Genomic DNA, 17425 nt, shown 5'->3' with positions numbered 1-17425 from the left:
GTCGTCTTTCATGATTTTGCAAATGTTCCTGTTTGCATGATGTGTAATGTGTGTACTGATGCGTGGAATTGGCATACTACAATCATCAGATTCTGTCTTGTTTTTTACCTGTTCATAATAATTATGTGCGCAATGTTTGTATGTATTCCCTTTCAACCATTGTGTTCAAGGCGTTGTTTTTGCAGTTCATAATGTAATGCTAAACGCTTAGACAAACGCTACTGCCTTAAAACAGAATGATGATTTTGTTAAAAGTGCTTCTCTGAAGGTTCTGTGGACGGGGATTAGATAATTGAGAAAAAAAAGAGTTCGAAGATAGCATGTGATGTGCCATTATATTCGAGAATATTGACAAACTGTGCATTTTGGGAAATTTGTGTCTCATTATCATTATCATGCGACACAATTTTGATGATGTAATACATTTGTGTGGGTTTTTTTCTCGATGTGAGCAATACTTTGAGCATCATTGTACAGTTAAAGTGTTATTTTAATGATTTGAAAACGATATCTATATTTTCAAGACACTGTTGGCATGCAAAACATAAGCATATTCTTTCCTGCTGTGAATGAATGAGAATTCATGTAATTAAAAAAAAAACAGAAATGAAAAAAAAATGGGCAAAATCACTCTCATGGTGTCCTTTTGCTTTATTTCATCACTTATTCGAGGAAATGAATGTCACTTCACTCTTTATTTGAATATTACTTGGAAACTTCAAATAAGCTGTCATAGACTCGAAGAACATAACCTCAAATTGCTCTGCATTTCTTTACACTGCTTAAGGCGGCGTGAGTGGTTCCTATAATTCTTCTAGACAGTATTAATTACTACATTATATTCTCCTGACAGACACCTCAATCAATCTTTGATGTTTAAGTTAAAGAGTAATGACACCTTTTTAGTTAAAGTGGAAGGTATAAACAGAATGGTAACTATTCTACTTAACCCATTAGTCACTGAAAGGCCCTAAACCACCGGTCTTAGATACTCTCTAAATCGTCTGAAGTAGTGTACACATCCAAAAACATGAATTCATGATTTTCGAGAAAAATAGACATGAGTTTAGAGAATAATAGACTGAGTATAACTTGCCTATATTTTACTTTTATGATTACCAATAGCTATTGCAGGGAAACACGCAAGTTGTGCTCGGCCTTATGGGGGATTTAAGGTACAGTTCAGTGTTTTTCTTAATCATATTAATACTTATAGCAATGATTGACAGGTGATGACAGAATCTTGGTTTGGAAGTTTGGTTTTCTTCTGTGGGCATGTCCATGCAATCTGAAGAAATATGTTAGAAACTTATCATAAAATGTATTGCACGCATTTAGACATTCATCTGGCAACTGAGGTTGTTATAAGTCAATACAAGTCAACATGCGTTTACATTGCATATAGTTCCTTTAATGCCCGTGCTATTGGACAACAAGTCATTATAATACATTGTATGCATCATTATATTTCAAATTTTCATACCTCCCTGCTAAACAAAATTGCAGAAGCCCCGGGGCCGCTAAATTGAAATAGGAAGATAGAGCGATAGAGAGGCGGGGGGGGGGGGGGGGGGCTGGGAGAGAGAGAGAGGGGGGAGGGGGAGGGAAAGGGGAGGAATGTAGGGGAGAGAAAAAAAATATCATGAAATTTATGACAATGTTTGTTCGTGTACTGTACCCAAGAAGTGACTTTTGCTCCCATAGACAATGCACACATTTATTATGAGAGCACATTATACAGTACACTGTGGAAGGTACACACATTATAGAGAGCAGAACACACTGGAGATGATGCAAACTTCCTCTTTTGCTCGCATCTTTCTTTCATTTTTTTCTCTTTTTTTTTTACTGTCTCATGGGTAGAATGGTATCTTTCGGTTTCGCTCCAGGAGCTCAAAGAGCACGAATATTGTATAGTATTCACGGGCATTCATTCGATTCCTTTATGATGAACTAGCGTGGTCGTGTTCCCGTCGGTTTGCCTGTGAGCGGGAAGAGAACAATTATTTCCGTGAGTATTTCTGCCCAAATAAACAAAAATAGGCCTATTCTTCTTTGAAATTCTTTATTTTGTTATCATCGGATAGCGGTCATCGTGTCTCAAAATTACACAATTCTCCAAAAAAGGGAAAAAGTGAGCATAATTCTTTCAAGAGTTCTTTGGTTTCGGCAAAGGTGGGTTTTGTTTTTTTTTTTGTTTAAAGCGTAAGCCCTTTCCTGATGCATACATTGTGGATTTATTCTTAACAACAGCCGTCTTAACAATACTAGATGAATGTGGAACAGTCACATTTTTAAAGTATTGTGCTAAAGTGATATACACAGGAGTTTTACAGAGCCATGGCAGCTCAGTAAATGTTGCCAAGTGGGGTATCTTTGGATGTACCACGCCAACAGTAGATGTTGCCAAGATAAACCCAACTCTGGAAGTGTAGTTTAATACGAAGGTGTGATTTATTAATGAGGTCACGCCTTGAACAATGATAATTGACGAATATAAGCCTAACGATGGTGGTAGCATATGTTATTACGTTATACGACTATGAGTTTATACAAATCGTATCAAATCTATAAACAAATAATCAAACACTTTTTGCTAATTCTGTGTTTGACATATCGGATTCACTACAGGCACAGTGAATAGATTTACATGTTCCAAATATCGGGTAAATTAGCATCCTTGTGGCTTTGATTTTTAACATTTTACAGAAAATAACAATAATTTGAAATTGGCATCATAATGTTGGGGAGATCGAGCTCTACAACGTAATACCAATAATTCAATAGCCCTAACAAAACAAAACAAAACAAATAATTGCGATAACGGCCTTCTTGTTCTCAGTCAACAAAATGCTATCAATAATGAACATGGTTTTCTATAAGGGGAGCTAGCTGTTTGGAGCACACTGTTTCGATACCATGGCAATGGACTTTAAGGAGCTCAAGAAGGAGTTTCGGGAGACTCCGGGGGACCTTGAGAAACACCTGCCGAAGGTGCTGGAGTGCATCAAACAGGATGCAGGTGGTAGAGGGAGCTTTATGGACGAGTGCCAGTCAGAAGTCACCAACAATTTGTTCAGAGAGGTGAAAAAAATGTGAGTAGAACTCAATAACTTTTTTCATCTGTTCTATCCTGTGAGAACGCTGACATGACCATGATGACTGAGATTTTATAGTGAAGTGTGGTCTGGACTGTTCAAGAAGAGGACATGCCAGACATCCTATAATGTAACCAATATTCGTCTGTGCGTTTATTTATTTACCAACGTGTTCTATGAATCTTACTCATCTGATTTTATTTACTAGGAAGGGGTCAAGCAGACTTTCTTTAACAGCGTTTAGGGTATAGCTTTGAACATTCACAAACACGGACAAACGTAACATGCATTGTAAGCAATGAGGTGGTCGTAAGAGTGCCAAGTGACTTTAATGACACAGCCTAAGCTAACACGAACCAATAGAGTACGACAAAGAGTAAATATAACTTAACTGTCAAGATACCTAAAGAATATAAGAGAGAAAGCATAAGATATCTTTCCAATATATTGGAATGATAGTATCTTTCGTTTTGTCTCACATTTTCCCGATATGTTATGTAAATGAAGAGAAATGTTGCAATATTGCTGGAAATTATGAAAGAACCTCCTGGACAGCTGTGTCAAAAAGCATTACTATGTAATTATTTTCCCTTCATTATCTTCACATTGATTACAATGTAGTTTCATGTCTCTCCCCATGGATTTGTTCTATGGGAGCTTGTCACATTTGAATTAGGTTTCCTATACCAATGAATTTCGCGAGCACGGACGCGTGTGATGTTTGTGTCTTTTCGTGCAATAATGTGCAACGTGGAAGTCACCATATCATCTTCGGATTATATCCTTTAGGTCGTTTATCTGTTAATCATGTTTTTATTTAATAAATACGTATTCCGACCCAAATTTGCATAATTGTTTCGGTTTGTCTCTATGATAGTACTTGTAAATTACCAGTCGTCAATTATTCTATATATTTATTTCTCTACTCTAATCGTGAACTCTATCTGACGTTAGTACACATAGTTTGTACTGCAGACAGGCTACCAAGTGAAACCATCCCTATATTTTGTTTGGTATTCCCCTGGGTTCCTGCACATTATGAAACTGAAATACATAATCCTTCAGCATATTGTTCAGGAAGAGTGGTCGTTTCCGGGTTATTGATAAAAGTTGCATGTTATTAAAACTCTTTCTCTTTTTCTGTCTGTCCCTCTCTCTCTGTCTTACGTTCGTTTACTCATTCTTTTCATCTGTTCAGTATCTCATCCGTCATGTCCGTTGCAATTAACCTGAAACTGCAGGGGAATAAGTAAGAGAGTCATTCACCAAGTACACGGTATTCTTGTCGTTAGCAATGTTTTCTATCTTACAGGAAAAACAAGCACGAGCCTCTGATGGTAGAAATATGTATCAAAAGCATGAAAAAGAAGACGCAAGTCTACTTCGAACTGGCTGCAAAAATCCTCGGAGAAAAGAATTACGTAAAGTGGAAGGTACTTTATCACTAATTCACGCACTAATTTATGAAAAGTGAACTCATGTCTAACGCAGCGCTCCTCATTAGCGATGGCCTGGTGGCCTAGGGGCACTAACAATTGGCTGCAAGATTTATCTCTTGGTAGTCCGATAGGGCATTTAAAATTCAAAATGGATTGTTACTTTTCTTTTATATCAGACAGCTTCATATCTTTTTTAGGACCACTAAAATTTCTGTTTTAAGATGTTAGTGCCCCAAACGGGCCACCTGAAAGGGAGAGAGAGAGAGAGAGAAACCAAAAACATAGTGTTGAGCCCTGTCTTTATGTTTACATGTTACATATATATATATATATATATATATATATATATATGCATTCAGTACTCTCCGCATAATCGGGTAGGCTCGAGCAGAGCGTTTCTTATCCGATTAAGTGGAGTACCCGATTAACAGAAGAACACGTCTCACTCACAATTGACACACACAATGCGTGTGTACATGCATTTTACACTGCACCAAACACCTACACTATATGCCTGCATGGCACATTATACAGACAGCTGTACCTTGCACTTGCTCAGTCACGAACAATAATTTACACGTATTTTATGGACAAATATGTCTTCAGAAAACTGTGTCGTTTGACTATAGGCTCTTCGCTAACATGCAGGCGTTTTCCAAAATGAGCACATCTCTTTGCGTGCACTAGTCACATAGAACGTCGGGTTACTTTTCGAGAAGTGAGCGGGAAAAGCAAAATTATGGAGCTGGTGCATGGCCTGATTCTCGTTGCAAACTTCTCGCATTGTGAAAGTTGCTGCGGAGCACGGGATGAGCGCAAGTGTGTTCAACTCCTGTCTGTCTATGCAATTCTGAGTGCCAGTTACATGTGTAGGCCTAAAGTTCGTTTCCGTGGGGCAAGTCGGTACTTGTACATGTTTTTTTTTTTTAATGTTTAATCACTCCCCGAATGACCATTCTTCTTTGCAAATTAAGCAGAGAATGCGATTAGCCGTGGAAAATTTGTAATTCATGATTTCTTAAAGTGTTATATCTGCGACAAAATGTGGGTAGAAATTAGATTAGAAGACAATAATTTACCCGTTATGCGGAGAGGCAACCCGATTATCAGGTAATCTTGATGTGCATTGGAACTGGTTTTGAATTTACTACCCAATAAAACGGAGTACCCGTTTAAGCAATACCCGATTACCCGAGAGTAATGTATTGACAACCTCTAGATTTGCATTTTTTTTTGCGTAGCCCACTGACAAAAGTTGTCTTAAGCTATTTTTGCTGGGCCTCGAGCGTGCCGAGTTACTTCATACAGTAAAAAAATGTTATTAAAGTCAAACATTTTCGCACGGAAGGATTACAAATTTTGTGATATTCTTATTATGGGCAAAATCAAAAAATTATACAATCTATATTAGATATTATAAAGTTTTTTTTTTATTCATCAATTTTCACTTATTTGACTATCCACTGTGATAAAGAATGTTGTCATTGCACCTTTAACTATGTATAGTCCTTTGTGATACAGTAACTCCAGAGTTAATTTCCGAAGGTTCGTTATTCCGGAGGCTCTTCAGTCCGAAGATTCGTTATTCCGAAGGTTCGTTTTTCCGAATTTCATTTTCGGATTTAAAAATCTTCGGAATAACGAACCTTCGGAATAACGCCACAAATGTTCGGATTAACGAACCTCTAGGTATAGGGAATTTGTGTGTTTCGGATTTACGAACCTTCGGAATAACGAACCTTCGGAATATCGAACCGTCGGAATAACGAACAGCACCCGAGAAGTATACGGTCACTGCAAAGTTATGTTGTCATCTCAGCAGGAGGAAAACATCAATTGCCATAACATCTGTTCACAATCATATTTGGTTTGCTTTGCTTTTTTATTTCTGCCTTTTTCCAAATCACACATGAAAATAGAATCATATATTCAGAAATTAACATAACACGACGTATAAGCTAGCATACTGTCGCATAGATTAATCCAAGGGAAATAATCATATACATGGACTATGAACATGACAGTAATCTATGTATCAGACATGCATAGCATGATATCACCCCCCCCCCCCCCCAAAAAAAAAAAAACAGTTTTGAAGCAAATCGTGGAATTTGTAAATTATGTGAAAAATGATTGATTATTCCTTCAGAATGTGACATGTCGTTACAATAAAAGGGTGGAATTTAACTGAATTGATTTTAGAATTAGGCATTTTTTTAGACATTATAATAAACAAAAAAGAAGGAGACCGCGATCATAAGCAACAGCTTGACATAGATCGAGGCCCGAGGTAAAATTCGAAACTTAAATTCGATTTACACAACTGTATAAAGGACGTGTATAAGAAGTAGGATAAAAAAAATCATATCCATATAATTATGGTAGTAATTTGTGACGTCAAAAATAGAGGGGAAACTCAAAATAGTTCTCGTTTATTTATTTTCAAAAGGCATTCTTTGCTATAATAATGTGCTGAGGTGACTGCTGTTCTGTGCTGTGCATGCCATGAAATGCACATTTACAATACAATAATACATAATTTGGTTTGTTTCTAGAGTATTTATGTGTCAAATGTATGTCAGTTACATATTTCTGTTTCCAATATCGATTTTGATATGCAGCAAATTACTAAACTTCTAATATACCGGTATAAACTATTTATGAGTTAACATAAACCCCCCCCCCCCCCAATTTCTTATCACTCATGCATTATCATATTTCGACAAAAGATATTTTTTCATAAGTGCCTTAAAAGAATATAATTATGTTAATGGTTGCCTTTGTTTGCTCAGGGAGACTATTCCAAAACGTCTTGTCCATGGTGCCTAATTGACTTATGAGCTATCATTATCTTGGGATTGTGAAGGTGATAATCTTTGGAATGTCGAGTTGGGTAAGAGTGGACGCTTGAGTTCACAGTTACAGTAATAGGTTATGGAACAAGGCAGGGAGGGTGTTGGTCGTGTATTTGTATATGAGTATTACGCATTGTCAAGTATAAATATCGTTTATTTTCAGCGTTTCCAATTTAGAGAAAAATGGTTCAGAATCTGCAAGATAATGTGAGTTGGTGTAAATGATTTGAATTGATTGAATTTTTGTCTTATTAGAATATGCCGATACCATTATTGCAGTATGTGAGGTATGTTAAAATCAGTACATTACATTGTATATAAAATAAAAAGAGACTTTTCTATTAAAAGATCTTTCAGTTTGAAGTTCAAGTTTCAGTATAATACTACTGATATTGTTTACATGTTCATTCCAGGTAAGATTACCATGAATAATTACACCAAGGAATTTGGTAGACTTCTTTTCTTCAAGGGTAACCCATCAATATGTAAAGTACATTTAATTCTAAAAGAATAAACACTTTTAAAATATATGAAATTAGTTTTGTCAATAATTAAAAATAATCTATCGCATTTAACCATGAAGACTCTTTACGTAATTGAAAATTAAGTGTGCGGATAAGTGTCTGTGTATCTTTATGTGAACAAAATATGTTTACATCATCTGCAAACAAATTTAAATTAAGATTGGTGAAGCGTTGGTTATATCATTAACATAGATATCAAATAAAAGAGGGCCTAAGATAGACCCTTGTGGTACTCCACAGTTGATTTTTTTTTCTCCTGGAGGAAAATGAATCAAAGTCATCATATTGCTCATGGTTAGATAAATAATCGGTGAACCATAACAAGGGTATGCCATAATGTTTCAATTTTCGATTAAGGATTTTGTGATCAATAGTATCAAATGCCTTACTCAGGTGCATGAAAAAAAAAAGATTATATATTCCGTATCTTTAAAAGCCTCTATGAATTGTTTTGTCACCAAGTTGAATAATGGCGTAATCTGTAGAATGATTTTTCCTAAATCCGAATCGATTTGAAATATGAATTTCATTTTCATTTAAAAAAAGAAGAAGAAAGTATTCTATTGTTAAAAAAAAAAATCTAAAATTTTTGATATACTTGGGAGAAAAAAAATATTTGGCAATAATTTTTCAGTTGTGTTTGATCGTCTTTTTTATAGATGGGAATCAATTTTGCGAGTTTGGGCAGCTTCCTGAATTGGGAGATATGTTGAATATGTGTATTAGGGGTACGATGAAATATGTGATCTGTTAAAGGAGATAAACACTTAAACCATCGGAACCCGAAGACTTGCTGGATTTGAGATCGTTTACAATGCGAAGTATTTCGTGGTATGAAGTTGGTGAGAAAAAAAAGGAAACACCAAATGATTTAGAAAAATACTGCATGGAATTAATATCGGTTACATTAATGGTAGATACTAAATGTGATCCTATACTAATGAAATAGTCATTAAACAATATGGCAGTAACATTTGGGTCCGTGATTTCATATCCCTTTTCAATATTTTTAGAACAGGTGTTTTTTTATTTCCCAAAAGATCCTTAATTATCTTCCAAATTGAGCTTGTGTTGGATCCTTTAGATTCAATATTTTTGAATAATAAAATTTGCGTGACAATCGTATACTAGTTGATGTTTTTTGTTACCCTTGGTAATCCATGGTCTGCGAGGCTTTCTTCTATTTATCTTTTATTCGTAAAAGGGTATATTCTTGTTATATAACAAAGAAGCTTGTTTATGAATAGTACGTACGAGCCGTTTATATCGGATTCACCGAAAACATCATCCCAAGACTCAGCTGCCAAATCAGCCATTAATCTATCAATATTTTGTTGTGTTTGTCCTCTGATATATTCATGTTTGTGCTTATTCCTGATACTATCAGCCTTCTGAAAAATACAAAAATAAGGAGATGGTCAGATACGTGTATATCAAAATATAAAAATGAATAAAAATGACGAAAAATACATAAAAGAAATAAGTAAATGAAAATAACATTAAAATATTCAGACACAATAACATTAGAAAATATATCATCTATTGAAGTTTCAGAGTTTTAAATTATTCTGGTTGCTTGAGTAGTGTGAGGATGAGAACTATACGTGGACAGTTTATTCAAAAACTTAAAAGTGGTATTATCTACTTTAGAGGGTAAACATATAATCACCAATAAGATAAATAAATTCATTTTCACGTGACAATTTATTAAGAATATATGTCAATTTTTCTAAAAACAAATCTATTGAGCTATTAGGGGTCCATAAACAACTAAAATAATAGTCATATTTTTTGAGGTATTCTTGTAAGCTCTACAAATATATTTTTCGGTACCTTCAAAGTATATTTATAGCATTTCCGTTTTTCAAAGTGAGAGAATCATGAACATATAGGGCGACAACTCCTCGTTTGAATCTGCAATCATTTCGTTAAAAAATATAACTATCAATATCAAATACGGGAGCAGATTTGTTTTTGTTTTGTTTTGTTTACATTACATTTGTTATTGCCATTACTGAAAATTGAAAATTATTAATTGAAAACAGTAATAAATCAAAAGAATCAATGTTTTTATTCACACTTCTAGCATTTAAATGAAGCAGACTGAAGTCATGTTTGATACTTTCAGTCCTAACACACCGTCCAACTGATTCATTATAAAGAAAATTAAAATTATTATCAATCTTATTTTTTTCATTAAATTCTTCAAGCTTATAATAATCAGAATGATATAGAGCTATATTTCTCTCAATACCAGATTCAATATCCATAATAAATGAAATTTCTTTTTTCTTGAGTGGTGAGTTAGGGTCTGTAAATAGAGGCTGTTGCTGATTGCACGAGTCCGTCGTTGACAAATCGTGAGGACCTGTAGTATGCGTTTTGCCGTGAGATTGGGTGCAGTGAACGAAAATAATAAATGCGCAAATAGGTGCTGAGCTACAAAGAAACTGAATAATGAAATACATTTTATGCATGCATTTTGCACACGTGGGTGGATCTGGTACCCAGATCTGGTATTCTGCCCATCAGTCCGTACCAATAGCGCCGTTATTGACCTTGTCATTCCTGAAATAAGCAGAGCTACTTCATCTTTCGTTTCTCAAAAGGTTCACGAGGATGAGATGAAAATGATGATCGAATTCCTCAAGGAGCCGATCGAATGGATCCCCAGCAACGAGGACGAATTGGAGAATACGAGGGACCAGCCGTCTTGGTCCAAATTCGGACGTGCCCTGAGGGATGCCGTGGATAACTTGATGCAAGCATGCAGGTAGAGTTCGATGTCTTTTTAGTGGACTGAGTGGGACTGCACTGCCAGCTTCGCGCCTGTAGATAGGATCAGAATCATCGTGCCAGGTTACTTTGCTGAATACCATATATATCAGAATAAATCTGGATGAAAATGCAAATCAAACATGAATGTATTCATCTTTCTTAAAGACTAGTTTCCTGTTTCATTCTAGGTGATCTGGCTCAGAATCTATTCCATTTAGATGACCAGATTTTTTTTCTTCATTTTTTTAGAAAATAAAAAAGGGTCATATTGAAGTGAAATGATTCCGTTTACTTGGACTAGTACTTGGAGTGGCTGATTGCTAAGAGAGAGCCCTCCTATGGAAAAAAAAAATGTTGAACGTTATTGCTTGCATCTCTCACTGATCGACTTATGATATCCTCAGCGTCCTCTTTCTTCCGATTCTTTTAAATAAAATGCTGATTTTTAATAGCAATGGTAAGGTTAGCACTATCGTGACATGCGATGATTGTATTTTTTTATCAATACGTGTACCCATTAAAAATGATTTCTCAGTGTTTGTTTGCAAATGCTTGTGTTGATTTTGCAGCCGAGAGAAACTCATGAAGAAGGTGAACGTATTGCTTGCTGAACTCGTAACGTCGTGTCTGAAAAGTTCGTCTCCCATGCACATCATAGTTGCCCTGGGCGTCATGTCGGCCAGTGACAAGAGCTGGGAGGTATGAACGCGCCTATCTATCACTGTTAAAGTCCTTTGAAACTCAACAATTGTAATTACTTTGTCTTTTCAATTGACTTTGTATTCATTATAAACATAATTATGAATGTTGTTGTAACATCATTACTAATGCAGTACACTTTTGTTTATTAACTTTGATACACAAGACAAAGCATGAAAGTAATCATATTTTATTTGGATACAAATAGTGAAAGGGACCACAAAAATGGATATCAATAGCAAAATGGTACTGTCGATACTTGCTTCAGAGAATAAGAACTTCGATTGTGGACTTTTGTGTTCACTGCCTTTCAACTCCTACTTTCAACTTGATTTTTCATTTCCATTAAATAAACATGAAAAATCATATACGACACAATGCATTAACAGAACAAATTTGTAATAGTTGCAAAAACGAAAAGTAACAAAATACATGGTATCACGAGTAAAAACTTACATTCATTTTTTTTTAAACTTTATGACTTAAAAACTTCAAACAAACTTCATCTGTTAATCGTCGCTTAGATTGCACTTCGTTATAGTAATGAGCATAAATACGCTTTATATAGGAGTATGAAATATTATTTTGTACTAGGTATATGACGTATCGGATTGATACGAATGGTAAATTCTTATCGGGCTAATTATGGATGGACGGATCGCAAAATGCAACCATGGCAACGACAAGGCACAAGACAACAATCTCCTTAGCAGTGATGACTTCGATAGCGCGTGTTTGGGTATACGGCGCTAATAGAAGCTTAGGGTTCTGCTTTGTTTGCTTTATCTTTTCTGCGGATGCATAATTTATACTTGAAATATTGTCTGTAAAATCCATATCCTCTATTACTGCTTCAAACGAGTTTAATCTTTTGGGTATTAAACTATGAATCTTTTTCCATTTGCCGACATGATTTGATCTTAGCTCACAGATTGTTTTCTTAAGAACCGCTTTTCTTGTTTGTCATGTGTGCATTAAAAACACACACACACAAAAAAAAACCGTGATTCCCGACTAGCAAAACAATACATGTGTCTGTTTCTTCCAATAGGGATGCGAGAAGCTCATGCCCGACATCCTTGTTGCATTCGAACAATGGATGCGACGAGACGACATCGACATCGTCGAGAATGTCGACAACAAACTTCTCGCCGTGTTGCTCTTCCCTTCCGGCCTTTTGGGTGTCGCAGGGTAAGAGGCGATTGTTGAAACATTGCGATGGTTTCATTTCGTTTCATTTCAATGTGTTTCAATTCCGACTAAAATAGATAGTACAATATGACATTTGCACACACACAAAAAAGAGAGTACAATATATCTTTTGTGTATTCAATTGAAATCAATGCAACTCATATTTTTATTTTAGATAAAACAAAACTTAAGTTTAAGGAAATGCATAGGCAAACTATTTATATTGTATCAAGGAAAAGATGTCAGAAATGGAGGGAATTGCTAAAAAGTGAGCAGTATAATAATAGTAATAGTCAAACGAATCGTTATTATCCTTTCGTTTGTACATAAACTGTTCTAATTCAAAATATACTAACATTTTTAAAAATATTATTTCAATGAAGTTGAAAACTAGTATGACATCTCCTCCATTAATTGCAATGAATACGAGGAGCTTTTTCTGCAGTATCAATATTCTTTCTGAATATATGCGAGGAGTGTTACCCTTGACGAGAATGCCATTATTTAGATAGGTTAAAATAAAAAGGAGAGTATAGCATTAATAAAAAAATTTGTAGGAAAACAAAATTTGACTTTGTTGATTACACCTGTATTTTTAGAAATGGAACGGCAAAATGAATCAATTTGCAAACTCCACGTAACCTTTTTATCGAGAATCAAACCTAGAAATTTAATCGGGCACACTTCTCATATGGCTGTATTTTACAGGAAAATATTCCGGGGTACTTTTTCCAAAGTACTAAAAAAGATACATTACATACATTCATACATACATGTTTAACATTGATTGACAATTTGTTATCTCTTATCCGATAAAGTAATTAATCAACTCAATATTCAAAGTATCAATCAATAACTCTGGACCGGAGTTTGATAAACAAAAAACACATTGGAATCATCATCGAATAATATAATTTAAAAACGAATACTTGATGAATTTTATATACCATTGATATAGAGTACTATTATAAAAGTCAGTTGTCAAAATAATCCTCCTTGATGTACACCACAAATGTGATATTTTGAATAGATAGATATCGGAAATTCCAGTTCATTAGCTATGTTATGCGGTACAACACACGAGAACGATCTAATGGTCACATAAACAAACAGTTTGTGATTAGTAATGTAATTCCAGCTGAACCACTCCAAGCCGTCCCTCAAGTACCATGAATTATAAGGAAAGATTTTGTATATTTGGATTGATGTATATTATATGAATATATATATGAATATATATATATATATATATATATATATATATATATTGCTATTCATGGTCAGTTTTTATAGCATTTCGAATAACGTTATATTTCATTTGTGTCCTATTTTGGTCATTAACCGGTATCCGGTATCCGGTATGTTATTTTCATTTTGCAAAATCATCGGACACGTCTTGAATCTATACATCTGATCATTAATGAGCAACACATGTAGATTCAAATATAGAAGATGATTTTTTTTTTCTTAAATGGGGTGCATTTTTATCCATTTCTCCCACTATATCTTCACTAATCTTGTACAGATTTATTTAGTTTAGGTTGTTTCCCTCTAATATCTCCGATATAGAATGTGCAGTGAAAATTTTTAAATATCGTACACAGGGAAGTTGAAGTGAAGTCCCTCCTGGGCATCGTGGAATACTGTATGGATCAAGAACTGGAAGATGATGAAGGAAGTCTCTCGACACATGGGTTAATTTTGCAAACTATCGTCTACATGTTTATGGCCAAGGTAGGCGTTCATATAAGTGAGTCTGCAACCACCTTGCACTAGACTAAAAGGCCTGATACACTTTGCAGTGTCCTGGGTACAATGCTTCATTTTCCGTAACCATATTATGATGCGACAACGTATTACTTAGTATGGGGATTGGGGAACTTTGCAGAATTTGACACCTGGATTCCATGCCATAACAAATGCACGAAATGAGATTCAAAACAATAATCTCTCAGAATGACGTTTTCAAAAATGAAATTTTCACTTATTACAAATAACCCCCCCCCCCAAAAAAAAAAAAAACAATCAAGCAGACATAAATTCACAATTAAGTTCAATTAGAAGAAGTCTTCGCGATCTTTTGTCGTGCAGTCACACTGGCAGCCAAACTTGGATCAAGAAGTTTGGGTCATTGTTAGGGTAAGAAGAAAGAAGAATGAGCGCGCCGTCCAGTGGCTATATGTGACTGTGACGCATCAATGCACATCTGTACATCAGACAATCGTCTCGCACTTTGGAGACACCGCCCGCAAACAGAGATCGAGAAGTTCGGCGGGGGTGAGGGACTTATGCCTAGTTGGAGTGGGTATTCCTACTTGGAGTGGGAAGTTTCGCGAGAAGTTTTGCGAGAAGTTTCGCGGGAAGTTTGCGGTCACACTGGCAAAACTTCGAGATCTTAAAGATCGCGAACTTCTTGATCTTTCACCAGTCTGACCGTGCGTAAAAGATTGACACCCCTCGTATTGCCTATTTTCCCAAAAATGAAAATTCACGTGGGGTATGCGGAGGAAAAGGTGGCCTTGCCCATGGAATATGCAGTTGTTTGAGGATTGCAGTAATGTTATGTGTATTATCTAAATTTGCAAAATGAACCAACTTAAGTGAATCCAGCGAAGTTTTCTTCTCACCTCTTTAATGAATCTAAGATTTGCATTCTTATTAATCAAAGATTTATTGTGTTCTTGAAAAGAAAAAGTATGTGACCCGCCACAACAAAAGGATCCTACAGAAGCGGACGGCTGAGCATAGAAAATGGAGTTTGAAGTCAGATTATCAAAATCAGCCAAAATGAGGGAATTTCTGCTTTTGGTATAATTTTGTAGTACAATTTTGTAATATAATCTATCGCCTACCCTTTGCCGAAATATCGAAGCTACTTAGTAATCAAAGGAAAGGCAAGAAATTGGCGTTTTACTGGGCCATGACTTTCTGACTGTCAACGGAACGGAAACGTGTCCGAAGATTTGGATTTAGCCCGCCCCCTGCTATGAGGGAGTGATCTTATTGGTCAGTGCACGTCGATGGCATCCTGGTTACTGATTGGTCGTGCGTAGACCGCTGGCGCTAAGCTTGAATGAACATCGCCGAGGTTGCTATGAGCAGATCTTCGATTGTCAAGAGGTGAAAACCGTCTTACCTCCCCTTGATCACGATAGCGTCGGAAAGAAAACTTTTAAAGCGGTTTTCTCGAAACGCTGATTCATTAGACCACTCGACATGGTCTCATAAAATCACCAATATCCCCGCAACCGAGTACTTTTATAATTGTATCCCCCGAACAGAGTTCGGAGGATACTATGGATTCGGCCTCGTCGCGCCGCGTCCGCCGCCGCCGCGGAAAATCTCTGCGGCGGCGGCGGCGGCGCCCCGCCGCCGCCGCAGAGATTTTCTTGTGAGCGCTCTGCCAGCTGCGTTTCTTCTCCGATCATCTTCAAATTTGGCATGAAGGTGTATTATGGTAAGACAAAGACGCCTATTGTTTTTGGTGATGGCGCCCTTGCTTGTTCCGTCTTTATACATGAAAAGGTAAATTTTAAAGCGTCTGCTTGTGTTTGTGACGCTGGCCTTGTTTCTTGACCATTTTTTTTTTCAAATTTGATATGTTAATTTATCATAGTCAAATCTATACATCTATACCTATTGATAATGCTGCCCTCACTGTTCCACCTTTTAAGGGTCAAAGGTCACCTTAATCATGTCAAAATTTGCAAAAGTGCTTATTTATGCAATAACTTGATGGTTACTCAACAGATTTTATTCAGCCTTGCTAGGGAGGAGTATGGGTGATCATGCTGCATGAAGCACACAACAGTTTGTGGTGACGGCGTCCTCAATGTTCCGACTTTGGATGCCAATGCACATTTCTACCGTGTGGTCTATCAGCCACATTTCTTATAAGATTTTCTTCAAATTTAAGGTGCATTTTAGTGAAATGAAGATGCCCATATTGTTTTTGGTGGTGGCACCCTCGCTTGTTCCGTCTTTATACATGAAAAGGTAATTTTTACAGGGTCTGCTTGTGTGTGCGACGCTGCCTTGTTTCTTGACCGATTTTTTTTTCAAATTTGGTATGTAAATGTTATCATAGTCAAATCTATACACCTACACCTATTTGGATTTTTTTTTTTTTTTATCCTGCAACAGTTGCCTTGTCATACAAAATTCTGGCCGAAAAAAGTAATCCAGATGGAGTATGGGAGACGGGTTCGGGGGATACATGTCCTCGATTGCCAGTGCTCTAGTTTATGTTATGATATGAAATTGAAGCGGAAGAAGGTTAATAATGTCATGCTATTGTCAGAAAAGTCGCCTTCTCCCGACTTTCGGATCCTTTTTGTTGTAATGGGTCACAAATGTTTTCCAAGTTGTCAAATTGAGAACGATTAAGGCTTTGTACTAGAGGCGTTTCATTTAGTTTTTCTCTTCCAAGAAACATTATGCTGGTTCCAAATATCTGTACAGAATGGATTTTATCGTTAAAGTGAATACACTGCAATTCAATGTTAAAAATCCATTGTTGTTAATCATATTAGTAAATATCTGATCTTTATCATATTGATGTACTCTAATCATGTACATTTTCTTTAATTTTGCACTTACAAAGAACTGTCACCAGCCTAAGATGATTAGTGACTTCATTCCTTGCGTCATCAAGCTACTATCTTGTGACGTCACAGAATTGGAAAGTGCCGCCGGTGTAGTCTTCGCTATACTGCAGCAGAATGTCGAAGTACTCGCTCCGTACACTGAAACTATCATAGATGTCTTTCTGACCAAGGAGAGCATAAGATCGTCACTCGGAAGTAAGCGATACAATTTACAAAACTGCAGGCTTTAAATGT

The 17425-nt window shown here is 36.1% G+C and overlaps 1 protein-coding gene across 1 annotated transcript in view; it reads left to right on the top strand.

Moving 5' to 3' along the window:
* The first annotated feature begins 3039 nt into the window (after positions 1-3039).
* LOC139743452 (uncharacterized) overlaps positions 3040-17425 on the top strand; it is a 30740-nt gene continuing 16354 nt past the window's right edge. The window contains exons 1-7 of the mRNA XM_071653937.1: positions 3040-3095; positions 4411-4531; positions 10526-10689; positions 11264-11393; positions 12445-12584; positions 14189-14318; positions 17188-17386. Coding sequence (XP_071510038.1) covers positions 3040-3095; positions 4411-4531; positions 10526-10689; positions 11264-11393; positions 12445-12584; positions 14189-14318; positions 17188-17386 — 940 coding nt within the window. The remainder of the gene's footprint in view (positions 3096-4410; positions 4532-10525; positions 10690-11263; positions 11394-12444; positions 12585-14188; positions 14319-17187; positions 17387-17425) is intronic.

This window comes from Diadema antillarum, unplaced genomic scaffold (assembly GCF_040938485.1).
Source record: "Diadema antillarum isolate AM-2024a unplaced genomic scaffold, OU_Dant_1.0 scf00000034, whole genome shotgun sequence".
In the NCBI taxonomy this organism is placed as follows: Eukaryota; Metazoa; Echinodermata; class Echinoidea; order Diadematoida; family Diadematidae; genus Diadema; species Diadema antillarum.
This window is presented reverse-complemented; position numbering and strand designations above follow the sequence as displayed.